Here is a 27,705-nt window from a genome sequence, read left to right as displayed (position 1 = left end):
GCTTTGTTCTCACTCATCTGTCCTTATCAAGATGGCCACAGCCTCCTTTCTGACAAACCCAACCGTCGTTACTCCATCTTGTCACTAGGCTTCCAGGCAGCAGCTATCAGGACTGATAGACCCTCCTTCTATGGACTTTCCAAACCAGTCACTTCCATCTGTCTCCGAGCCCATTCCCCACCTGTCTACAGCAGCCTAGTTAGAAGGTTCTAGACCCAGGCACTAGATCCAGAAATTTCATCAAATCTTATTGAAAATAATCTTCGGTATATAGATGAAGGCTAAATCCACACCTTTGGAAATGCAGATGCGTCTCACCAGACAGCCTGTTTAATGTCCTCCTGTATATAATCTGGAGCCAGGGGCCTTGGTTTGCATCTTAGCCTCTTCCTGTGCAGCCTTCCTTAATTTTATTCATGAAATGGAGATGATACTCGCACTACATAGCTAAACCTAGTCATTTGTGATAATTAAATGGCAATGCATATTCAAAGCACCTACAATGGGGCTGCCAGAGTACTTGCTGTTAAACGCAGATTTTGTTTACTTGCTTATATTCCTTCGTAGAAGTCATGAGAGGAGGAATCTTGCATGTGGAATTCAACCAAGAGTTCCCCGGATCTAGAACAGCTCCTGGCCTACAGCAGGAGCTAGAATGATGAATGCATTATTCATTTAAAGGAGAGGCAGAAGTACGTATGGAAGATGGCTCCATTGCCACTGGTTGCTTCTGAGAGGAAGATCCCATTTTTCTCAGCTTCCCACACAGAGTCTTGGGAATCTCTCATTCTGCGAATACAGTCCTATGAAAGCAGCTATGGCGTTCTTGGCTCTGATACCCGCTTTTGCGGGGAAACCGCATGCTTTGTCATTTACTAAGTTTCACCACCATGTGAAACAGAAATAGAAAACGATTCTATCGTATGAAAAGTGCATACGTTGGTATAACACGAATGCAATTTAAAGGAAGACAGTGCATTCCTCAGCAGTTATGGGCGTGAGCGAACAGAACAGATACCAGCACTAACAAAGCTCATATACATACAAAACTGAGCAGAACCGCTCTGTGCCACACCACCCCATGTCCATCTTGCTCCCAAGACAGGTCCAGCACCATCATGCCCCACCAAGCCACAGGCCGGCGTTGGTCCCGCCCCTTCCGAGCCCCGCCTTTAACTCTTTCCTGCCCAGCGCTCCCACCGGAGTCCTCAGCAGCCACGCCCCGGAAAGCCCCGCCCCCTAGCTGCCCGTCCTGTGTAACTACGCCCCTCCCAGCCACGCCCTGTTGGGCTGGGCGGGGTCGGCTTCGCGCTCCGCCCCAGTGGTCCAGCGGTTCGGAACCGCCTGGAAGCGTGGGAGAGCGTCTACGGGAGCTGATCCCGCGCAGGGGCGCGGGAGTCTCAGCGAGGAAACATGGCGGCCTTGACTACGGTGGTGGTGGCGGCGGCGGCCACGGCAGTGGCCGGGGCGGTGGCGGGGGCGGGCACAGCCGCGGGGACCGGCGTGGGAGCGGCGCCGTCGCCGCAACAGGTAAAGGTGGAGGCTCGGGCCTTGCTCCGGGCGGGGCTGGTGTTTGATGAGGCTTAGAGTCATGGCCCTGCTGTGCTGGGTCAGGCCTCAGTGGATGTCCCGACCTCTGCTTCCTCGCGCAGAGTGAGAGGATCCCCTTTCTTCAAAAATGGAAGCTGGTGATGGGAGTTATGGGTTTTAAGTCTGCAGTGCCCAGGGCCCCAAGCTGGCTTGGAGAGCGTCCGAGCGCCAAGAATTGGATCTGTTGATTGCATAGATGCTAGAACACAAGGATGGACCGGATAGGTGTTTCCCAAGATGGGAGTCCTAAGGACCCCAGTCTCTACAGGGTGGATTGGAAATCTTTTTTCAGATAATCAGACCCCTTTTCTGCTTCAGTTTTTTCCCCCTGTAGCACTTAATACCACAGGGTAGATTGCATATTTTATTTATGATTTGCAATTGTGTTTCTGCCTCCATGAAAATGTAAGTAGTAGGAGGGTAGACATTTTCGGAAGCTTTAGGCACTGTTTTATTCCTAGTGCCAAGGACTGCTCCTGCTGTGTGCCCAAGATAGTGCCTTCGAGGTAGTAGGAACTTGCTGAGGTATTTGTGGTTCAGTCCAGACGTGAGGGGAGGCTACTGTGAGTTGAGGACTGGTTCCACCTTCCTTTTCTAAGGGAATACCACGTTCTTTCTAGTGTGAAGTTAAGGAAATTCCATCTAGGGAAGATGCTCTTACACATCCTTTGTTCTCCTCATTCTCTCTCTATCTATATTGCTCGATAACTCCCAAGTATATTAAGAGAAACTATGTAATACATTTTAAAAATAGAATATATATATTTTTTAATGGATGACTATTCGTTGTGGTGCATGCCTGTAACCCCAGCATTTAGGAGAGAGAGGTGCCAATGTCAAGACTTAGAGGCCAGTACAGGTTGCCCAAATGGAAACTCTTTTTTTTTTTTCAACAACAAAAATAAGAAAACGGTCTGATCTCAGTGGTGTATGTTAAATGTCTTTTTCCATGAAAACCTTCTGCCGTACTGTAGTTCAGCATGACTCCCCCACCTCCATCGTTGCGATTTTTTGCGCCCTGCTGTACCTTTCCTACCAACTTCCTGATGCTGCCGTTGGCCTACAGCTTCAGTGGTTTGCAAAGGTCACATTTGCCTTTACAGGGTGGATGTACTGCACTGTGTGGCATTTAGCGATCCCTGGAGACGTCTTCGGTTGTCACAAAGGGGAGGGTGGGCTACCAACTACTACTACTAAAAGGTGCTGTAGCGCCTAGTAAAGGCTGGAAGGCAGTCCCTGCTTGGAGAGTTATCTGTTCAATAATGCCAGGAGACTGAGAGTGAAGTTGAAATAAGGCCTAGGAGTGGCTCGGCTGGTGAAGTGCTTGCTGCATTACCCTGGAGGCCCAAGTCTGTGGCTGGGCGGTACAGCACACACACATACCTGCAGTCCTAGTCCTCAGTGGAGAGTTGGAGCCAGCCTGGCCGAATCAGTAAGCTCTGCTCAGTGAGAGACTCTTCCAAAATAAATAAATAAATAAATAAATAAATAAATATAAAAATAAAATAAAGGGGAGAGAAAGTAAGGAAGACTCCTGACATCAACCACTGACCTGCACATGTATGTTTACCAACACATAAACCACACACATATGAAGAAGTGGGAGTCATTGAAGTTCTAGGCTGTGTTATTTTGGACAAGTTTATGTGTTCTCTGTCCTTCATACTTCTCCCAGTAGCTCCCCAACACCTCCCCCCAAATTAAAAAAATGTTTAAAAATTAAAAACAAAATATACATTCCAGAATTCTCTGTTTTTTTTTTTTTTAAAGATTTGTTTATTTATTATGTGCACAGTGCTCTGCCTCAGTGAATACCTGTGGGCCAGAAGAGGGCATCAGATCTCATTATAGATAGTTGTGAGCCACCATGTGGTTGCTGGGAATTGAACTCAGGACCTCTGGAAAAATCAGTCAGTGCCTTTAACCTCTGAGCCATCTCTCCAGCCCAAATTTTTTGATTTTTAAATGATCTTCAAAATTGATTTCCTATAAAAAGTTATGCACGTGTATAGGTAGGTCTATGTGGATGCCCAGGTGTATAATTCGGACTAATGGTTTTCAAGGCTCTGCATAACCTAGTGCCCAGCACCTTTGAGTACATGACTTTCTATTATAAAAGAGACTTGGCAGCTGTGTTCAAAGACTTTAAGATGGGAAAATTATCCTGGATCATCTGAGTGGACCCAGTTAAGATAGGCAAGGGAACCAGAGTTAGCAGTAGGGAATACAGTGACAGAAGCAGGAAAATACAGTCATGTGAGACAAGGTTCTTGAGCCAGGAAATGAAAGCAACCTCTCAAATGTTGAGGAGAAGGATTCTCCCTGGAAGGCTCTAGGATGGACACAGCCCTGCCAACACTTCAGGTTAATATTTTATTGAAAAAACTATGTAGTTATGTGGCTCAATGGGACACTTTGATAAATGTATATAGTGTAGCATTATGGAATAAAAGCTAATTTCATTCATTCTATCTTTTTTTATAGTCAGACATTTGGAAACTTGTTTTTACATTTGATACATGTTTTTATCGACTAGAGTCAACTTATCGTACAAAGCTCGAAACTGACTCCATGTGCCAGATACCTGCCATTGCTGTGACAGAATACCTGACAAGTTGAGGAAGTGATTTGTTGGCGCTCAGGATTTGAGGGGTGACAGTTTCCTGTGGAGGGGAAAGCATGTCAGTGGGAGTATGAGGCAGCTGGTCACATTGCATCTATGGTCAGGAGCTGAGAAAGATGAATGCTGGGATTTGGCTCCTTGCCCCTTTTCTTCATTCCCAGACACCAGCCCATAGAATGGCGCCACCCACATGCAGGACAGTACACCTAACCAGCAATCACTCATTTCTTTCCCCTCCCCCCTCCAGTCCCTGGTAACCATCTTTCTACTGTCTTTTTCTATGAAGTCAGCTTTTGTTCAAGAATCTCCATATAGTAAGGTCATGTGGTATTTGCCTCTCTGTTTGCTGTGTTACATTTAGTATGATGTTCTCTGGGGTCACACTTTGATTTTAGACCTGATTTGCAGAACTGTGAGGGATTAAACTTGTTTCAGACACTAAATGTGGTAGACTAATGTGCGGTTAGTTTGTACAGCAGCAATAGGAAGCAGGAAGAAAGACCCGAGAAGTCTTCATCTTTGTCTAATTGGAGTTCTATGCTGGCTTAAAAGATGGAGTGTAGGGGCTGGAGAGATGGCTCAGAGGATAAGACCAGTGGCTGCTCTTCCAAAGGTCCTGAGTTCAATTCCCAGCAACCACATGGTGGCTCACAACCATCTATAATGAGATCTGGTACCCTCTTCTGGTGGGCAGGTGTACATGCAGGCAAAAACACTGTATACATAATAAATAAATCTTAAAAAAAAAAAAAAAAAGATGGTAGGCTGCTGGCATGAGTGTTGAGCATGTGCCACAGCAGTGTACTTATGTCTTCTGACAGCTAAGCTAGCAAAGCCAACGTTATAGTGCCACAGGAAACAAAGATACTTTACCACAGTAGTTCACAAATTGACTAATCATATACAACAAAACAAACTCCAGAAGCCGTACTTTTGTGTTTTGTCTTTGCCATAGTGTATTGCATTCAGTTCTTTTGTTTTTTGTTTTTGTTTTTTTGTTTTGTTTTGTTTTTGTTTTCCAGACAGGGTTTCTCTGTGTAGTCTTGGCTGTCCTAGACTCGCTTTGAAGACCGGGTTGGCCTTGAACTCACATCGATCTGCCTGCCTCTGCCTCCCGAATGCTGGGATTAAAGGCGTGAGCCACCATGCCAGGTCTTTACATTTAGTTCTTAACAAAAAGAAATAAGATGAAGAAAAATGAAGTACAGTTCACTCCTATCAAGGAGTAAAGCAGTAAAGAGGAAGACAAGACACTGGGTGTGCTAGACAGACTTTATATTAACTATGTTGGGCTTTCGTGTTTACTTTGAGATGGGGACTTGCTATGTTGCCCAAGCTGATCTGAAACTCAACGGTTTAAGAGATCCTCTTGCCTTGGCCTCCAGAGCAGCTGGGACTACAGAAAAACTGCCGTGCACAGCCTTAATCTATTTTAAATATAGTTTAATTTATCTTAAATATTAAAATACTTAAGACATTTCAATCTATTTTAAATATATTCAACAACCTAAAGGGAATTGTTGCTTTTAAAACAAAATCCCAGATGTCCAATTTTCCCAATAAAGACTCAAGAACAAGATGTTGAGGTGAAAGCCTGCTAGCTCAGAGAGGCAGAAAGCACCCAGCTGCCCTTCCTACTCAACTGATGTCCCAGGAGGAAGAAGCCCCTTCTTCCCTACGCTGTCTTTAAAACTCTTCAAACTGAATGTCCTTCCTTTCTACTTCCTGTATGTATCTCTATCTGTCCTCCAGACTTCCTCTCACTGTCTATGGTTTTTTCCCCGTGTTCACTTCCTGTCAACCTGTCGCTTGCTCTGCCTCTTGACCTATGATTGACTTTATTTAATCTCGTTTACAGAAAGCTCTTGGATTAAAGGTGTGTACTAGGCCTGAGCCACACCACAACTAGAAACAGGTTTTTCCAGTATGTAATCTTGGGGTTCACAGTGTGATCAAATATCCTGCAACAGGGAATCATACCAAAAGTAGTAAAAAAAAATGTGAGAACAATATTTCATTAAATAGGATACACATACACACAGAGAGAAATAAGATCAAATCAAATTTGGGCAGTTACAAAGTACACAAATTGGAAACTTTACAGAAGAAGGAAGAGGAAGGACAAGATGATGACGACATTGTTGAGTGGCTCAGTTCATGATGATGAAAACATGATGGAAACCGTTCTCATTGCAGAAGACCAAGAAGCAATGTGTGAAGTAGCAACTCGAGGCCAGGCTATCTTCTTCAAATACCTGCCCTAGTGACCCTCTTCCACCACTTCCCACTTCCTGAAGGCTCCACAGCCTTTCAAAATAGCATCACCAATTAGTGAACAAACATTCAAAACATGAAGCTGTTGGAGCTGTTTCAGATTCAAACTGTAGCATTCCACTCATAGCCCTCAAAACTCATGGCCACCTCATAATGCCAAACGCATTTAATCCAACTTTGAGAATTCCAGTACTGTGCAAAAGTTGAGGTCCATAGTCTATTGAGACTTGGGGTTGTCTGTTAGCTGTGAGCTTATTAAGTAAGAAATTAAGTTACTTTAAATATACAGTGGCACAGAAGAGACGTTCCCATTCCAAAAGGGAATAATGGGAGAATGAAGTAAGGGGCAGGATCAAAGCTAGACTGAAAGCTAAACCCTGTGACTCAGGCACCAGCATCTAGGGCACATGGCATCATGGTTTGAGCTCCAGTGACTTTGGGTAGCTACCTCCCCACGGTGGCCTCTTCCTTGGGCTGCCTTTACTTGGCATCTAGCTTTTTTGGGGTACATATGCCGTATTTCTATAGTCTACAGCATCCTTGACTCTTCCTTATAGCTTAGGCTTCAACCTCAAAGCTTCATACATTCCTCTCTCCTGGACTACTGGAAGGGGATATGACTCTGCTCCATATTGCCTGTCCTCCTAGGCTTTTCTCTAGAATCTTGTTGGAAGCCCACATGGCCCTGCAACTCTCAATGGCTGCATATAGCATCATGTGTTTGATGCCAAGTACTGCTGCTAAGGTAAGCATTAGCCAGATACCCCTGGACTGTGGCTACAGTGGTGTCATACTTTTTGTCAGTTTGATACAAACCTATACGTACCCAGGAAGAGGGAAGCTCAGCTGCAGAATTGCTCTCATCAGCTTGGCCTATGGGCATGTGTGTGGGAGCATTTTCTTGATTGCTAATTGATGAAGGAGGGTCCAGGCCACTGTGGGCACCTCTATCACTAGGCAAGTATAAGAAGGGTAGCTGAACCTAAGTCTGGAGAAAGCCAGGAAGCAGCATTCCTCCATGCTACAGTCTCTCTTACAAGGTAGTCTGACGCATTGTCAGAACTATGTAAAATCTCTTTCCTGGAGACAGGATTCTCCTGTGGCTGGCACCTTTTCCTCCTCCTAGCATGAGATTCCCGGGGAAATTCCAAATTCTTGGGGCCCATTAGCCCTCAGTATCAGGCTCTCAGTAGCTTGATAGCCGAAGGGAAGGACTCAAGTGGCTCTTTAAACATCTCTGTTCCTGCCGGGATAGGTGGAGTAAGTCGTCGCTGTTGTCATTTCTCCTGGCATTCTGCTTTTCCAAGCTCCCTTCATGTTCACACTTTACAACGTTCTAGGACTTCTGCAGCCCGAATCTCCAGGCACTTGTTCCAGAGGCCTTTTACATGGGGCCAGGAGCAGGTTATATAGCGACTGTATTTCTCTGGTGCCAGTTTTCTTCTTCTGTGTTGTTGCCACCACAATACCCGAGGAAAGGTGTATTCCAGCTGATGACTCCAGGGGTGTTCGATCTGTAAACGGGAGAGGGAGAGCTGCTGCTTGTGGCAGCAAGAGTGTGTAAGGGTGGCTGTTCATATCACAGTGTGTCAGGGCCAGAGAGTGAGGCAGGAACCAGAGGCAAGTATATAGCCTTCGGAGGCCCGTCCTTTGTGACTTACTCCTGCCGTCCTGGTCCCACCTCCAAAGGTTTAGTGGCTTTCTGAAAATGTGCCCAGCTAGGAGACAAAGATTCCCAGCATGAGCTTCTGTGAGACACTCCAGATTCAAGTCATAATATAGACAAAGGAAGTGTTTGCTTAAGTTAGTTTCATGGCATTGTGACAAGAATATAAGGAAGGGAAGAGGTATTCGGCTCATAGAGTCAGTTTGTTGTGCGTTGTCATTGACACCATTGATTCTGGACTTGTGCTAAGGCAAGATATGGTGACAGGAGCAAGTGCCAGAGGCTGCTCATCCTGTGACAGGAAAGAGGAGGCTGGGGCAAGATTGACTTCAAGGGCTAGCCTCAGCCACCTGCTCCCTTTAGCCCTGACCCTTGTATATCCTTTAAAGTTCAGTCAAGTGGACCGGATCGACCAGCACAGTCTTGAAAGGAAGAGGGAGGAGGAGAGACTTGACGACTTGCTGCTTCGGAGCAATCCTCATTAAGATAAATCCTGGAGACCCCTTGAACATTGTTTTAGTCTTTTTGTTGTCGGTGCTGTGACACGACCCCAGGCTGAGGCTGAGAAGAGGCGGTTCTATTTGTTCAGCATACCATGATGCCCAGAGCTGTGTAACCACTTGATTGGTGGTAGCGTGTGTAGGAGGAAGGGAGGTTCAGTCATGTGGTGAGTGAAATGTGTAACGGTGAGCAATAAAGAAGAGCAACAGTTAAGCTCTGACTGCTGTGGAGAGGCTGGAGAGATGGCTCTGCGGCAGCGTGAGGATCGGAGTTCAGATCTTAAGCACACATGTAAAAGCTGGGTGTGGCTTCATGCACTTAGAACCCCCGCACTGTAGAGGGCAGAGGCAGAACTGCTGGGTTTGCTAGCCACCAGCCTAGATCCAGGCGCAGCGAGAGATCCTGTCTCAGAGAAATAAAGTGGTAAATGATAGCGCAGGACATCTAGTCTTCTTCTCTGGCTGCTGTACACATGCTGGGGCCAACACACACACACACACACACACACACACACACACACACACACACACACACACACAAAACAAACAAACAAAACTAGTTAATTAAAAATCAACAACAGCATTCATGTGGACAATGCAAGGTACCTAAAATAGTAAAAAAAAAAAAATGTTTTAAAAAGAATATTATTGAATTGCTCACAATTCTTAATTTCAGATTGCTTCAAAGCTACTGTAACCATAACCAAGTGTGGTACTGGCTGAGGCTAAACATAAGTTCAGGGAGTTGACATCCAGACCTAGGCTGAAGGCGCCCGAGCTACAGCAGGAGCACTAAAACAGTGAAGGGAGGAGATCTTTCAACAAGTGACGATGTAGCTAGATGTATTATAAAATTTAAAACATCTTTTACGTTAAAACTCACATAGACAGTTTACAGTAGCGTCTCATATTGGGGATATAGTGCTAATAACCCAATCGCTCATCAGTTGATGAGTGATGAGCAGAAAAATGAAAGATAAGTCCATATAATACAGCAGCTTTCAGCCTGTGGGACGAGACCCTTTGGGGGATGAATGACCCTTTCACAGGGGCTGCCTAACGCCATTGGAAATATCAGGTATTTATACTATGGTTCATAACAGCAAAACTACAGTTATGAAGAAGCTATGAAAGTAATTTTATAGTTGGGGTCACCACAACATGAGGAGCCGTACTAAAGAGTCACAGCCTTAGGAAGGCTGAGAGCCACCGGTATAGTACAATATTAATTTAGCTATTAAAGGGATATGCTGCGTCAGGAAGATGACTCTAGAAAAGCGCTTGCAGCGTAAGTACGAGAACCTGAGTTAGGGTTCCCCAGCCCTTATCTGGAAGGCAGGCAGGGCAGTGTGTATCCAAGCCTAGGGCTGGTAGAGCAAAGACAGGATGATCCCAGGGTCTTGCTGGGTGTCAGCCAGCCAATGAGCTAAATTCAGTCAGTCACCTTGTCTCAAAAAGTCAGGCGGAAGGAAACCAGTAGAAGACACCAGGCACTGACCTCTGGCCTCCACACATATATGAGTGCATTCAGACATGTGAACATGTATACGCTGCGCACAAACCCACACCAAACGTATGAAATATAGATACATAGAATAACATGAATGGATTTTAAAACACTGTGCTAAGTGAAATAAGCTGTACACAAAAGACTATATGTTCTATATGTCCATTGATCCAAAGCAGTAGAAAGCCGGGAGCTGAGAGGCAGCATCATGAAGGAGAGCCTGCATATGGGAGTGAGTTTATTCTGACACAATGAAAATATTCTGGAGCCAGACAGTTGTGGTGTTGCATAACTTCGTAACTATCTAGAAAACCACTGGATTGTCGACACACTTAACAATTTTTGTTTTAAAACCTTGTTTTTGGGGGCCAGAGAGATGGTTCAGTGGTTAAGAGCACTCGCTGCTCTTCCAGAGGTCCTGAGTTCAATTCCTGGCACCCACATGGCAGCTCACAACTGTCTGTAACTACAACTCCAGTTCCAGAGGATGCAACACCCTCTCACAGACATACATGCAGGCAAAACACCAACGCAAATAAATAAAGTATTAAAAAACAAACAAACTTTGTTTTTGCTTCCAGAAATAGAAAGCCTTGCTCACCTTCCCACCTCGTATCTCGGCAGCTCCTCTTGGTCATAAATACCTTTGAGATACACGTTGCCTTTTACTCTTCATGGCCCAGGCACTTGTCACACTGTCACCCCTGGCCTGTACTACTACGCTACCCTCTTGCTGTGCCTCCCCCATCACACTTCCTATCAGGCTATTGTGCCCAAGGCCAGCCAGACACATTCATTTAAAGAACTAAGTGTGGCAGAATTTCCTAAGCATTTTCTACTCATCAACCCCACTGACATGAGAATTTTTTTTCAAGATTTATTTTATTTTTAAGTATGTGGGGGTGGGGTGGAGGCGTGTGTGTGCATGCACATGAGTGCAAGTGTCCACAGAGGCCAGAGGCCTAGGGTCCCCTCAAGCAGAAGTTACAAACGAGCCTTCCATAGTGGGTGCTGGGAATTAAACGTAGGCCCCTTGCCTGAGCAGCATGTTCCCTTAACTTCTAAGCCCTCTCTCTAGTCCCTGTGTGAGAAATTTTTATTTGAACTTGGGTGGATAGGTATATAAAATGGGCCTCCAAATAAAATTTTTTTTGATAATAATTCATTAATTTGTTTTTAAACAATTATTCGGTCTATACATAATCTTACCATTTATGTATTAATGGTAAAAACAAATTTAGAAACTGGTAAGGTTGAAGTGAATCATGTGATATAAAACTGACTGCCACTCCTAAAAGGTTGTTAAAAAGTTAGCTATCTTTGGAGATTGGTTTGCTGTACCGCAGGGGGAATGCTGGGGCGGTTGATTGCTCTGAAGTGTTGAGGCACTCCTGGCTTACCCTCTCCAGGCCCCTCAAGACGGTCCCCTCTCTCGTTCTCACTCTTTCTTCAAGACCCCATCATGTGTATATCTCCATGTGTGTGTCAGCTTCCTTTCCTGGCTGACTGACGCCCTCCTTTGCACTGAACAACATACAGCTATACTGTTCAGTCAGATCCACTGGGCCCTAAGATGTGTGTGTCTGGCACATACTTACCTTTCCACTTTCTGAGCTCTTGCCAGTCTTTCTGGTCCTCAGAATCTGCATAGCTGATGCCTTGACCTGGTCACCTTCCCTTCTGATTGCACAGTGGCCGTCTCCCTTTCACACGAACCCCTCAAATAGACCCTTGGGGGTGATCTAACAGAATACAAGCACCCCCACCTCAGCCTCTATATTTCTTTACCAGCATTTACCACACCTTCTGGTTTCTTGTTTTTTGGTTTGCCTACTTTTTATTGTTTATTCTTTTCTCTTTAAATCTGTTTTTCCTCAAGTGACTTTAATATGCTGGATCGTGCTGGTAGAGAATCATTTCCTGTTGTACCCGTCATATCACAGTGTTCAATCTATGCATGATAAGTGACTTGTGAGTAAATTACATAGTTTGTCAACAATCCCTGGACACAATATTTCATGCTCAATTTAGCTTTTTAAGATACAATTTATTTTGTCTACAAAGTATAATTTTATTTTATGTAAATATTTTGCCTACAAAGTGTGTGTGTATGTACACCATAAGCATATCCGGTCCCTGCAGAGGCTAGAAGAGGGTTTCAGAACTGGAATTGGAGTTAAAGTCAATCCTAAGAGATCATCTGGGCACTGGGAACTGAACCCAGATCCTCTGTAAGAGCACTAAGTGTGCTAACTACTGAAGAATCTCTCCTACCACCAAAGTATGTTAAAAAAACAAACAAACAAACAAAAAAAAAAACCTAGATTGACCACATGATTACTCCAGAAAACTGTCAATGCTTTATTTCTCTAGACAGCTCTTGGCACTTTCGTCACTGATGCTTCTTGTTCTTTGTACAGAATGATGGTGGCTTTAGTGCCTCACTAAAAGGAATTCGTCCTTTTCAGCTTCAGAACTGGAAGCAGAAGGTTAGTCGGACAAAGAAAGCAGAATTCATACGCACAGCAGAAAAATTAAAGAACCAGTGAGTATAAGAATATTGCCTTCAAATAATATCACCAGCTATTTTACAATGAAGAATATAAAATTAATTTAATTCCTCCTTCCCCTGCCCTCACTAGCCCCTTCTAATCCCTAGCCTGACAAACATAACAAGAAAAAGGAGGGAGGCAGGTATGAAATGCGCAAATAAGCTATTTAATATAAATTAATTTTAAGTGAAGTAGTTTGGGTTTTTTTTTTTTTTTTTACCATTTTATATTACTGTATTTTACAGAAAACAAAACAATTATGTCTTTACATTTTGTATATATATTCTACAATTGTAGGTAGGCACATAGATATTTTGAGTGAGGGTTATAGAGAATAAGTATCTTAAGTACAGTCTCATAGGTTATGAAACCGGTAAATGATTGATGTAGGGCCAGTCCCTCCCCTTTAGTTCTTCTCCTGCCTCCTCACCACTATCCCTCTCTACAACATGCGATTTCTTGCCCTGTTTCTTCAACCCACTGAGTCTACTTACTGCTGCCTCTGTATTCATGGGTAAGGATCATCTGTTGCAGCACAGGTAGGTAACCTTTCAGGAGCCACACCCTGGAAGAAGCCTCAGCCTCCCTCCTCCAGGAGCCACCAGTTGCCGATGGCTTCTCAGCTAGAAGTGGAACACCAGTCGTGACATGCTGGGATTTTGGCTAGCTTGAACTTATTTTTTTTTATTTAATTTTAATTTTATTAATTTATTCAGATTACAACTCAATTGTTATCCCATCACTTGTATCCTCCCATTCCTCACTCCCTCCTGCTTTCACCCTGTTCCCCTCTCCTAGGTCTATGACCAAGGGGGACCTCCTCCTCCACTATATGGTCATAGGATATCAAGTCTCATCTTGGTAGCCTGCTTATTCTTTCTTTCTTTCTTTCTTTTTTTTTTTTTTTTTTTTGCTTAGTCTTTCTTTGAGTGCCACCAGGCCTCCCCACCAAGGAGAGGTGGTCAAATATGGAGCACCAGAGTTCATGTCAAAGTCACATTGCTGTCTACATAACTGTGGAGAATGTCCTGTCCATTAGCTAGATCAGAGTAGGGGTTTGATGATTACTATTGTATTGTCCTTGGTTAGTGCAGTAGTTTGAGCAGACCCCACTGGGCCCCGATCCACCCATCACGATGTTCGATTCCATCTTACACCCATTAGAATGGCTAAGATCAAAAATTCAAGTGACACCACATGCTGGTGAGGATGTGGAGAAAGAGGAACACTCCTTCATTGCTGGTGGGAATGCAAACTGGTACAACCACTTTGGAAATCTATCTGGTGCTTTCTCAGAAAACTGGGAATAGGGCTTCCTCAAGACCCAGATATTCCACTCCTTGGAATATACCCAGAAAATGCCCCATCACACAAAAAGGGCATATACTCAACCGTGTTCATAGCAGCCTTATTCATAGTAGCCAGAACCTGCAAATAGCCTAAATGTTCCTCAGTAGAAGAATGGATAAAGAAACTGTGGTACATTTACACTATGGAATACTACTCAGCTATTAAAAACAAGGAAATCCCAAAATTTGTGGACAAATGGATGGGACTAGAAATGATCATAATGAGTGAGTTAACCCAGAAGCAGAGAGACTCACAAGGCATATACTCACTTATAATTGGATACTAGCCCAAGGGGCATGTCCCATGAAAGTCTTCACTTACCAGGAGATTGGGACAGATGTGAGGACATCCTACTGAGACTCTAGGTAAGAGAAATATAGGAGATGGGGAAATAGAAAGACCCAGAGGGTCCTAGAAACCTACAAGTAGCTTGATCTTATATAAGTCTCATGTGAGCGCTTAAAGCTGCTGTGAGCTCATGTGAGCAACATCCATGTCATGTCCCACAAATAGCGTTTCACTGAAGACACCGTCTACTTCCAGCTCTTGTAATCTTTCCCCTGGTCTTCCCCGGTAATCCCTAAGCCTAGGGGAAAAGGATTGTAAACTGTTGTCCCATGGACACCCAAGCACTCCACAGACTGCTAATCTCTGTATGTTGATCACTTGAGGGTCTCTGTATCCATCTCTTTCTATTGCAAAAAAGGTGTCTCTGATAAGAGTTGGGAGATAGACCTATGGGGATGAAGGTAAGAACTTGGCAGGGCAGTTTATACTATGTCCATTTTCGCAGAGTAATAGCATTTGGTTCTCCTATAAGGCCTATGATGTAGCCAGTCATGGGTTTGGCCTAGTAACCAGTACCAGGCATAAGTTCTGTCTTCTGGACAGGGCTTTAACTGCAACCAGAAAGTAGTTGGTTACTACCATAAAATTGATCCCACTATTTTATCAGTGGTCATATCTTGCCAGGCCAATTCTTATTGTATATACCAGGGTTCATAATTGAGTAAGATGACTGAATACTCTTTTTTCTCATAGTGTCATGTTGTCTTCTCTAGTTAGGGTTACTGTTGCTATAATGAAACACCATCCACATAAGCAGCTTGAGGAGGAAAGGTTTATTTGGCTTACACTTCCACCTCACTGTTTATTAAAGGAGGTCAGGACAGGAACTCAAGCAGGGCAGGAACCTGGAGGCAGGAGCTGATTCAGAGGCCATGGAGGGGTGCTGCTCACTGGCTTGCTCCCTGTGACTTGCTTAGCCTGCTTTCTTATAGAACCCAGGACCAGCAGCCCAGGGGTAGCCCCACCCACAATGTACTGGGCCCTTTCACATCAGTCACGAAGTAAATGCCCTACAGGCTTGCCTTCAGGGCGATCTTATGGAGGCATGTTCTCAATTGAGACTTCCTCCTCTCTGATATCAGCTTGTGTCAAGCTGACATAAAACTAGCCAACACACTGTCTCAGTTACTTTTCTATTGCTGTTATAAGACAGCATGACCAAGGCAGCTTATGGTTTCAGAGCGTTAGAGTCTATGATCATCATGGTGAGGAACATGGCAACAGGCAGTCAGGCGTGACCTGGAGCAGTAGCTGAGAATTCATCACTCACTTTCACTGAGTGACCCAATTTCTCCGTCTTGTCTTCTACTCCCAGTTTTCTTTTTTCTTAATGACCCATTCTACGTCCATGTCTTTCCCCATAAACAGTGGTATTTACTGAATGTTAATTATTGTCACCAGCACCATGGTATTAGTACATTCTGGAAATCTTTCTGTTAACATTTCTAGTTTATGAATAGCAAAATGTAGCTCTCATTGCATATCCTCTATCCACAGCAGACATTTCTCTTTGGTCACAGTAATGTCTGTGATGCCCCCATCAGACCTTCCTAGGATTCCCAGCCTTAACAGCGTTTTGGTAGCATTCTCTTTCCGTTAGAGTTTCTACATAGGATGAAATCCTTTCAGCTTCTCTCTTATCTCTTGCCTTATCTCACAAACAAGAGCCTCCTGGACACATCCCCTAGCCAATAGGCCTTGCTGCAGTCTCACCTATTTCTCCCAGAGTATTTTTTCCCTCTGTGTTGGGAAACTGTGGAGAGCATTGCCTCTCAGGGTGTGTGCAGTGATGTCACTGGCTAGAGACATCCTGTGGCAGACGAGGGAGTAAATATTCATATTTACCTTGTAGGAGAAGAAAAACACTGAGAAAATTGATTTCTTTGCCAACTTGAAAAGAAACTAAAACCTTGATAGTATATTTTATCTTTTTTTTTTTTTTTTTTTTTTTTTTTTTTTAACTTGAGGACTATAACACTTAGAACCTCATAGCCAAAGGCTTCTGTATTTTCTCTTTTGGGTTTTCAAGACAGGGTTTCTCTGTGTAGCCCTGGCTGTCTTGGATTTACTCTGTAGATTAGGCTGGCCTCAACCCAGAGATCTGTCTGCTTCTGCCTCCCAAGTGCTGGGATTAAAAGTGTGTGATAACACCACCGCCCAGCTTGCTTCTGTATTTTCAAAGAAAATATGTAACAGTTCAAATTATAGTTGGTTGAAAATGGACGTAACTAGTAACCTCTACTTTAGGTAATATTTTGACCCCTTACTTTTACTAGTCTAAATAATCACACTGTTACTTTTTAAGTGAATTGAACATAAAGAACTTGTTATTTTGAGTGTCTTCATATATTAAACAATTAAAATATACTTAAATCATTTTTATGCCACTCGTTTCTTTTCTTATAGAGTTATTGTCATAGAAAAAGATAAACACAGTCATTTCTACAACCAAAGAGGTGACTTCAGAGCAGAGCACAGTATGCTGGAAGAATTGGAAAATAAACTGATAAACAGCAGGAAGACTGAAAGTAAGTTGGGTTCATGATGGTTTACAAACTGCCGAGTGATCTGGAGTGTAGTGCTGCCCTGTGTTGTAGCTCTATGGAAATGCACAGCTGGATATAAGTCTGTCAAGGACATGAATTTAGTTTATTTCTGAGTTACTGTTTAGTCATTTAAACTCGATTGTTTTCTAAGTCTATTTCTTCCATATTTCTCAAGTTGATAAACCAGAAAATGCTATTAATATCTGAAAAATAAAAATACTTCATTTCCTGTGCTGTCTGATAGTAGCTCGTCACTCTGGCATTGTTGACTGAGCGCTAGACCCAGTAAATGTCAGTGGAGTCAGAGCCTACACCACTGTTGGTGCAAAGCAATAATGCTGGGCTGTGCCCAAGTCTGTTTTCCTTTTCTGTGTTCTAAAGCCTACAATTTCCACCTCAGGAGAACTGTTCTGTTCATCTCATACTGAGGTGAAGTACCCAGCACCGCTACTCCAGCACATAGACCTCCTAGTGTAAATAAGTATCCCAGCACGGCTACTCCAGCACACAAAGGAGGAGTAAGCCGGCCTTTCTGGTGCTGCATCATCTGAAATTGTCCCAGGTCATGATTTTGTTCTTATACTTTTCAATATCGACCTACCATTTTACTTCTGGGTGGTTCTCTGGTTATTCTTGGCAACCTATGATATGGAAACCAGCAGATACCACACACACATATGAACGATCATGCATTTATGTGAAACCAGTACTCGGTGAGAAATTTGTCAGTCTCCACAGAATCAATACTAGTTACAGACTGAGGAGAAAGCCTGAGACCCAAATTCACATCCCTAGTATTCACGTAAAAATCAGGTGTGTTGGCAGATCCCTGTAACTTCAGTGCTGTGTGAGTGGAGACAGGCAGATTCCAGAACTCACTGCCGAGCCAAGTTGGCCCAATTGATGGGCTTCAGGTTCACCGAGAGACCTTGCCTCAAAAAGTGCCAGCTGGAGGCCCAGCAAGATGGCTTGGCAGACTGAGGTGCTTAACTTATGACTGGAGTTTGATATCTGTGACCCACATGGTGGGAGGATGGCACTAACTCCCCGAAGTCATCCTTTCACCTCTATATATGCAGTGTAACATGTAACACACATATAATAAATGTACTACAGTTTTTTGAAAAAATGATGTAGGTCTACCCTCTTATTAAAAAGTTAGTACGTTAGAGAACAGCGGAGTAAGACATCTGACATTGTCCCCTGGCCTCCACTCACATGTCCACACAGATAAAATCACACTCAGCATACATGCATGTGTGTGCACACACACATGCTCACGCACACACACTCATGCACACGCTCACGCATGCATGTACGGGGGGGTGGGTTATTTTGGTTAGACAGTTTTAATATTTCCAAAATAAGGTTAAAGGCAGTTTCTGTTTCCAGATGCATTTTAAGAATACAGTGAGTTAAGCTTCAGTTGCTTGGCGTGCTTTTAAAACAATAGTCAGTAACTCAGTCTCCACAGAAGGAAAAAGAGTGTATCTCCACAGCTCAGCCTCCAGTAAAGCAGAACCAACACTCCTTTCAAATACTGGGGACGGAAATGGTCTATGTAGAGCAACCACCCAGTGTTCAGATGGTTCTGCTGACAAAAATGGCACTGTTTACTCGTTCTTGGCTGTCTTTCAACTAAGGAACAGTATGGAGTTTACCTGCAGAAACTTAACTGTAGCCCCACTCATCTCAGAATTAAAGTATGGATTTTTCCTTACAGGAGCAAAAATCCAGCAGCAGTTGGCCAAGATACATAACAATGTGAAGAGACTTCAGCAGCAGCTGAGAGATGTAAAGCCCACGCCTGACTGTAAGCAGAGCTCAGTACAAGAGTCTATTGTAGGTACTCTTTCTGTTAGCGCACTAGAAAAATGTACGCTTGTCTAGTAGATGTCCACTCCTGTCCGTAGGGTGAGTGCATCCTGCCCTACCTTGCTGGGGACCGATAAGGGCAGAGTGGAGAAGTATCGTATTAAGAATATATGTAGAACTTCCAGCTTTTGAACTGCCGTTCAGTCCTTAACCGTTGTAAAGTAGGCAGAAGAGACGCTGTCAGGTGGAAACACCATGGCCCAGGAAGGTTCAGATTTAGCTGACGAAGAAAAAGGCTGGTTTCCCAATTCCTAGCCCAGTGCTTATCCTGTCATTTGCTTTTTGAAAGAAATTACCTTTCAGAAGTATTTAAAACACATAAGAAACGGTTTGATTCTACTGGGACGAATGGTAGTCTGGGGGAGGAAGGAAAAAAATGACATCTCTACTTCCTGTTTCAAAATTCATTCCTGAAGGCTCAAAGCACAGTGCTCAAAATCTGTGGGCCTAGAATGTACTGGATAAAGCCTTGGTCTGCCATTCATTAGTTAGGGCATTCTAAGCAGATTAGCAGATCTCTCTGAGCTTGCTTGTCTTTAGCTGTGCACTGGGTCAAAGACCTTCTCCTAGGGCTGGGGCAGGGGGGAGGGGACCAGTGCTCTAGACTATGCTGTGTTCAGTGCTCAGAGCAAGGCAAGCTCTAAAACTGGCAAATGAGAAAAGAATGGCGAGTATTCATTACATTAAACACACTAAAGAGAACGTGTAACAACTTTCTGATAGAATTCTGATGTGTAACAAGAAAAGAAAAGATGGTCATAATTGATTAGTTTAAGAACACTTAAACCAGGGCTGGAGAGATGGCTCAGAACTTAAGAGCACTGACTGCTCTTCCAGAGGTCCTGAGTTCAATTCCCAGCAACCACATGGTGGCTCACAACCATCTATAGTGTGATCTGATGCCCTCTTCTGGCCTGCAAGTGTACATGCAGGCAGAGCACTGTATACATAATAAAAACACTTAAACCTATAAACACTGTTGAAAGACAAATTAGAAAAGTATATCTACAGATGTAGTTTAAAAATTGAATATTCATAAGATATGTAGAATGCCTACAAATTAGAGCAACTGAGATGACAGTGATAGGAAAATGGACAAAGGTTATAAGGCACACAGTGTATCAAAAGAAATAAAAAACTCAGGTGAAATAAATGTCTGTGCTTATTAATAATCACAAAATAGTCAGTTAAATTGGTGACAGGTTCTTGACTTACTTTGGAAATGGCTGGGTGTCCTTGGAGGAAGGCCATTAGGATGAGTAGTGGAGCCTCTGTAGAGCACAGGGACAAGTCTAGCTAGGCGGACTCTCCGTAGTCAGCACTTCAAATTTTATTGGTTATCTTATAAAAATACTTACTTGGACATGTTAAAAATAGATGTGCAAGGATTTTTAGTGCACCATTGTGCTTATTTAAAGGTTCATCAACAGGAAAAGTAAATGAATCAAGATGGTTTTAAACAATGAAATGCCATATGTAGCCATAGAAAACGTCATATTAGGCTAAGCATAACTTTTTTGTTGGTTTGTTTTTTTGTGGTTTTTTGTTTTTTGTGGGTTTTTTTTTTTTTTTTTTTTTTTTGCCTCATTATGTAGCTCTGGCTGCCCTCCAACTCAGATATTTACCTGCCTCCACATCCCAAGTGCTGAGATTAAAGGTGTGCATCACTATGCCTGACTGTCCACTTTTTTTGTTGTTGATTTTTGTTTTTGTTTTTGAGACAGGGTTTCTCTGTGTGTAGTCTTGGCTGTCCTGGACTCACTTTGTAGACCAGGCTAGCCTTGAACTCACAGCCACCGCCTGCCTCTGCCTCCTGAGTGCTAGGATTAAAGACGTGCACCACCACGCCCGACACTATCCACATTTTTTAACCAAAACATTTTCTTGAATAAAAATTGCAAATCAAGAGCTGGAGAGATGGCTCAGAGGTTAAGAGTGCTGTTCTTCCAGAGGTCCCTGAGTTCAGTTACCAGCAGCTACATGGTGGCTCACGACCATCCATAATGTGATCTGGTGGCCTCTTCTAGGCCTGTAGGTGTACATGCAGGCAGAGCACTGTATATAATAATAATAAATGAATAAGTCTTTAAAAAAATAGCAAATCAAGCAGTAGTATGTGGAGTATGAAATAATTTTTTACAGAAGTTATACTGATTATAGGATTTAATAATATGGGTATGTAGGAAAATACCTTTAGTCAGAAAGAAGTTATAGTCACAAAATATACTTGTGAGCATTTTTCTTAATTGCTTAGGCTAAGGATGGTGTTTAAATTAGGGGCAGTCTATATTTATTACTCTCAATTATTAACTCAGCTATATTGAAATATGACATTTTTTTTTAACAGTTGTTGAAAAGCTCAGAGAAATGATGGAAGAAATTGAAAATGCAATCAACACCTTTAAAGAAGAACAGAGACTAATGTATGTTTTAAATTCACTGCACCTGACATTTTGACCTTGATTTTCCAATAACTCGCCCTTAGGTTGTTGCCTGCAAGTATACTGAGTCTTATACAAAAGCAGCATAGCGCTGCCTCTGTCCTACAGTCTAAATGGCCTTTCATGCTGAAAGTAAAATGTCATTTATCTTGGACACCAGAAGATCACAAATAAAATTTGCAAGATTGTTTATGGTGGGAGGAAACGTTGCTTTTAAGGCCTAGATGTGAATATAAATATTTGAAATACAGACAGAGGAGATGAAATAGTCAGGGATAATTAAAGTTTAAGGAAAGTGAAGAATTAATATGGATTGGTCGTTATGCTATCCAAACCATATTTTTCTTAATTTTAGATATGAAGAGCTTATTCAAGAAGAAAAAACAACGAATAATGAGTTGAGTGCCATCTCCAGGAAAATTGACTCATGGGCTTTGGGTAATTCAGAAACAGAGAAAGCTTTCAGAGCGATCTCAAGCAAAGTTCCCATAGACAGAGTGACACCAAGTACTCTTCCAGAAGAAGTGGTAGAATTTGAAAAATTCCTTCAGCAGACAGGAGGGCGACAGGGGGGCTGGGATGACTTTGACCATCAGAACTTCCTGAAAGTGAGGAACAAACATAAGGGGAAGCCAGCATTTATGAAGGAGGTCGTCGAACACCTTCCAGGAAGAACCCCGGATGAAGTTCAGCAGCATGAGAAGTGGTATCAAAAATTCCTGGCTCTAGAAGAAAAAAAAAAGGAGGTAATAGTAATTCCATCCTGTGTGTGTCTGTTTTCTGGGCGTGCAGAACTCTCAACTGTATCATTAGCTTTCCATGAGCAGCATAAAGCCAGTCCACGGTTTCTTACAGCAGAGTGAAGCCGAGATGTTGAAAAGCTAGGGAATTCTTACCCAATGGTACCACTTCAGTCGGATTTCCCAAGACCAAACATTTCTTCCACACAGTGTAGAACGTACACAGTGTACCTAAGACTCTGTCTCTATATGCCCAGGCGATGGTTGATTCAGAGCAGCTATAGACAGCAGGAAAAGGTCATCTTAGCAAAGGCCACAATAGTTTCTATGGGGAATAGATTCTTTAAAGTTTCTAGCTGGGCATAGTGGCACCCGTCTTCAATCCCAGCACTGGGAGAGGCAGAAGCAGGCGGATGTCTATGAGTCTGAGGCCAGCCTGGTCCACGAAGTGAGTCCAGGACATCCAGAGATTACATCCTGTCTCAAATGCCCAAAAAATAGCTACCCTAAGGGGATTGTAGCAAATATCCCAAAAGGTTCGTTTTCGAATCAATGTCAGCCTGGCTTTGACTTAGGCCAGGGTTTGTCAACCTCTGTCTGTCAGCATGTGGTGCTGAGTTACTACGCTGTGGTGGCCATCCTGTCCACGGTAGGATGGCCAGTGATGTCCCTGGGCCCCAGCACTGGGTCCTTGCAATGCTCCCTTCATTGTAATCAGCAGTCATATCTCTAGACAGTGCCACATTTGCCCAGGGAACAAGATCCCCCTTAGTTGAGAACCTTTTAATTTAAATCTAAAGAAATGGGTCACCTGCTGAAAAGTCTGAGCTATTTGTTGTCATTCATGTGTGCTTGCTACTGTTGTTTGAGGGCAGCTAAGGTGAACTTGAACTTGTTTGGTTTAGCAAGAATAAATGCCTTTCTGCAAGTGATATACCTGAAAAACATTTAAAAAAATAACGATCTCATGTATAATCTGAAGTTTAGAGAAAGCCATGACAGGGAGCATGGCAGGAGACAGGAAGGTATGGTCCTGGAGCAGTAGTTGAGAGCTTACATCCTGTTCCATAACCACGAGGCAGAGAAAGGAGAACTAACGAGGAATGGTGTGTGCATTTGAAACAACAGCTAGAACATTCTTCAACAAGTCTGCACCCTCCAATCCTTCCTAAACAGTTCCACACACTGGGGACTGAGTATTCAAAACTACGGGTCTCTGGGAGCCATTCGCCACAGTAGCTGAGCAGAGGACACACTAGTGACTCATCCAGATGCATACCCAGTCAATGGGAAAGCCAGAATTTGGTCCCAAATAATGTGGCTTCAAGGCTCACAGGCTCCTCTACCCCATATTTAGTTGGTCTTCTGATACCTGGTAAAAGAAAGCTCTTAGAAAACACTGCATGTCTAGAAAGATAGTCTGGAAACAAGTGTGAGGTGATGAGAGAGCAGCAGTGCCCTAGAGTGATGGAGGAGGGCGCCTCCCTGCAGAGCGAGGCCGGCACAGAACTCAGGGTCCAGAGCCTTCCAGGCTGCAATACTTGGTTTTAATCTAAGTAGAAAAAAGTTGCATGGGCTTAAACCCTAAAACCTAAACATCAGCATCTACAAATCAACACATTTCTAGGAAAACAGAAGTGAGGTTGTGGTCTTAAACGCCACGGCCTGATTGATCACAAGCATGCTTGTTTCGGTTTTGTTTCCCTCTGATCATCTTAGTCCATTCAAAACTGGAAAAGCAAAAAGCAGCAAAAGAAAGAGGAGCTACTCAAGTTGAAGGAAAAGCCAGCCACACCTCCGCCTTCTCACGGCAAGCCAGAAGATAATCAAAAGCAGAGAGAGGAACAGAGAAGGAAGCAGAAGTTGGCAGTTGAAGCTTGGAAAAGGCAGAAGAGTCTGGAGATGTCGGTGAAGCATGCCTCTCAGCTCCGAGAAGAGGAAGAGAAAGAGAGGAAGCAGCAGAGAGAGCGCCAGCGGCAGTCCAAGTTAAAACTGCTCCTCGAAAGTTACACCCAGCAGAAGAGAGAGCAAGAAGAGTTCCTGAGGCTCCAGAAAGAGATAAAGGAAAAGACAGAAAGGGCAGAAAAAAGGAAAACCGCTGCGGACGAGATTTCCAGGTTTCAAGAGAGAGTGAGTAAACACCCTCGTTCTTTATGGGTGTGATCCATGAAGGCATTACCTCCGGGCCTGGCCACACACGTTGAGTTTCTCCCATATCTTACATATCACGATGGCACTGGCATCGCTAGAACAAAATGAGTACGCTTTACCCCCTAACTTAGTAAGTTATAGTTCAGTGGAAAAGATAAATGCAACTAAAGTGATAATGTCCTGTTTAGGTTTTATTTGCTTGTTTGTTTCGTTTTTTTCAAGTTGACACAAACAAGGGCCATCTGGGAAAAGGGAGCTTCAATGGTGAAAACACCTCCTTTGGACTGGCCTTTAGGCTGATCTATGGGCCTACTCCTTTATTGCTGACTGATGTGGGAGGGCCCCGCCCACTGTGAGCCATGCCACAGGTGGTCCTAGGCTGTATCAGAAGCAGGCTGAACAAGCCACGGGGAACAAGCCAGAAGAAGAGCTCTTCCCCTGGCCTCCGTTTCAGTTCCTGCCTCCAGCTTCCTGCCCTAACTTCCCTCAGTCAGTGATGAACTACAGCTGTAACCTGAAATCAACCTTTCTCTCCCAAATTGCTTTTGGCTGTGGTGTTTATCACACTAGAAACTTAATTTGGACAAATGGTGTGGTAATTCAAGTATAGACAGAGTAGCGTGGGCAGGGAGCATAGACAATTCAAAAGATGCTTACCAGAGCTGCAGGTGTTAGAGAAGGTGATGCCTGACTTGAGTCTTGAAGGAGGAGGGAAGGACAGCTCTCCTCTGACAGAAGGGAGACCGTGGCTAAGGGCTTGGGGGCGTGTCAGCAGTGTTGTTTGTGGGAGACTATAAACACTACAGTACACTGCTGGGATGTTCAGTGGAAGAGCATTTGCCTAGCATGTTGGAGTCTCCAATTCCTAGTCACACACTCACACACACCCTCACACCTCACACACACACACACCTCACGTACACTATACACAAACTACACAACACACCTACACTTCACACACTCACCACACTTACACATATACTTCACATACACAGTACACACACACTCACGCACTACACATACACACTCCACACACACACACACGCACAAGTTTGTATTGTCTAAGCAAGACAAGCAAGATTATCTTAAGATGCACAAAGTAGCTGTCAGTGAGTAAAACTGTTAGGCATCGGACTGCATAGCAGCCACATTCATAAAGGGAGGTACAAAGGAAAACATAAAAAGACCAGTGCTATGAAATTTAGTTCATTTCTTTTAGTTTATTATAAAAATCTTACTGCATAACAAAAGATGTCCTGTTTACTCATTCCCTCACAAAGTAGGCTCCATAATTTAAAAAAAGATTGAGGAAAAAGAAAAAAAATAAACAAAATTAAAAATATGAAATCATATGAGAGACTCCAGACTAGACATCGTTTATTGATAAGTGAAAAATGGGCTTAGTTTACTTAAGAGATTTAGACTGAACCTTTGAGCAGAGTCAGTGACATGTAAAAAGAAAGTAGTGCAAAAAGACTGTGCATGGCTGCAGCCGGGGACCTGTAGCTCTTAGCCTTCATTTGAAAATATCACCTTCGAAGGAACATGGGCAGCTGACGTAATTTAAACTGTAAACACTTAGGGAAGGAACTTTTAGTTAATTTTGTTTTCTTAATGTAATTTTTTTTGTTGTTGGTACTTTCTTAGGATTTACATAAACTTGAATTGAAAAGTCTAGATAGGCAGGCAAAAGAAGAGGAAAAAGCAGAAAAACAAAGGCGACTGGCAAAATTAAAAGAAAAGGTATTCCATTCTGTTTTGTTTGTTTCTGAGACAGAGCTTGCTATGTAGCCAGGTGTGTGCTATCATGCCCTGCTTTAATTTATCTTTACTTTTTAAATTTATTCTCTCAACCAAGATAGAACCATATTTTTTCACATTAATGGATATTCATTTCCTCGTGTATATAACATGTATTTTGTGATATTTAAATCAGATTAAGATTAGTCATCGCTTCAGATATTTATCTTTTTTTTTAATGGCAAAACCAGTGACTCCTTTGTCTTAGCTCTCTTAAGTCTGCAGTAGAGAATAGTTGTTGTCAGGCCAGCAGCAGCTGAGCTTCCGTCTCCTGGCTCGCTCCTCCGCGCCCTGGCTCTGAGGGCAGGAGAGTGGCAGGTCTATGCCTTTGTACTCACTCTTCTCTCTGCTTTACGGTTCACACTTACATACTGCAGAGCACAACTTACTACATTTTTAGCAATTATTTGAGTTCTGCATGTTACTTTCCTTTCACCCTCAATTTTTCTTACTCCTCATGCCCATCGTTCTTTGTGTATCATTCTTTCTGAACCTCCATTCTGTGTCTGTGCAGCTGTGGGCATCGCTTAGTCTCCCCGGTAACGGCTCAGAACCAATGTGGGTGCCCTCATGGGTCAAGGAGACGACTTTATTTACCCTACTTTTACTGCCTCGTTAAAATGCTCTTATACGAAGCCATAGTCTATCTCTCATAGTTAAAACAAATGAAATAATAGAGCTAGGAAGGGATAAATTAGCAGTTTATTAATCAATGCTAGCAGAATAAGCACAGTGGGGGCTTATTTTGAATACAGTCTTTTATTCATGTTTGGTTAATGCCATGTATAGTTTTGAAACCTCCTTTGCATTACTCTGGATTGTTCGTTTATGTTAACTGATACTATTTTACTTCTGATCACAGGTTGAAAATAATGTCAGTAGAGATCCCTCTAGGCTTTATAAGCCTACTAAAGGCTGGGAAGAACGAACCAAAAAGATAGGCCCGTCAGGCTCTGGGCCACTTCTCCATATCCCACACAGGTGAGAAGGTAGTTGAAGGTGTTCGTTTATAGAAATTTATAATTTTTTTATCTCATGCAGTTTAATGCATGATCATATTTTATGCAGTTTCTGAGTATATACGTTCGCTAACAGATTGATAAAGCAAATCTGTATTTTTAACTTTTTATTGTATTTGCATTGTGTATGTTCTGTGCATGGGCATGCGAGTGCTAGGGTTCCTATATATACAGGTGATTATCTGAAGATAATTTGGGCTTTTGGGTCCCACCTTCCACCATGTGGGTTTCAGGAATCCAACTTGCATTGTCTGCCAAGTTTGATTGCAAGTGCCTTTACGCACTTTACCCTTTGAGCCATGTCACCAGCTTCAGTGTGTGTGTGTGTGTGTGTGTGTGTGTGTGTGTGTGTGTGTGTGTGTGTGTTGCCAGTTAATCAGTTGTTTTTGTTGTTGTTTTGATCTCCCTACATATTTAGAATTGATTTTCTCTTTTTCTCTTTAGGGCCATTCCCACCTGGCGACAAGGAATCTAGCAGGACTATGAGATAATGCAGTTGTTAGTCACTTGATGAGAATGTTAGGATATTGCTATTTCAGGAGCAGGTGATTAAGTATGCTATTTAAATATCACTAGCTTAGTCAGGTTGGTTATTGTGCTGTATATGAATTGAGAGGTTTTAAATGTCTTGTAACATTGTCAGAATTTTGTTTCTATAAAGATGGTATATGTTGGTCTGTATTGATATGAAAGTTACTTAAATAGACTTATGTTTCAAATAAT

At 43.0% G+C, this 27,705-nt stretch overlaps 1 protein-coding gene across 1 annotated transcript; it reads left to right on the top strand.

Annotated features, from left to right (window-relative positions):
- Positions 1–1,118: 1,118 nt before the first annotated feature.
- Positions 1,119–27,705, top strand: Ccdc112 (coiled-coil domain containing 112). Its single transcript, XM_051163207.1, has 11 exons — positions 1,119–1,530; positions 2,565–2,762; positions 12,561–12,705; positions 16,817–16,938; positions 18,680–18,769; positions 21,179–21,254; positions 21,628–22,018; positions 23,732–24,142; positions 25,811–25,906; positions 26,826–26,944; positions 27,427–27,705. Exons 1-11 carry the CDS (start codon positions 1,119–1,121, stop codon positions 27,455–27,457), a joined length of 2,091 nt encoding a protein of 696 aa, XP_051019164.1. The 3' UTR covers positions 27,458–27,705.

Source organism: Acomys russatus, chromosome 20 (genome assembly GCF_903995435.1).
Source record: "Acomys russatus chromosome 20, mAcoRus1.1, whole genome shotgun sequence".
Taxonomy (NCBI): Eukaryota; Metazoa; Chordata; class Mammalia; order Rodentia; family Muridae; genus Acomys; species Acomys russatus.
This window is presented reverse-complemented; position numbering and strand designations above follow the sequence as displayed.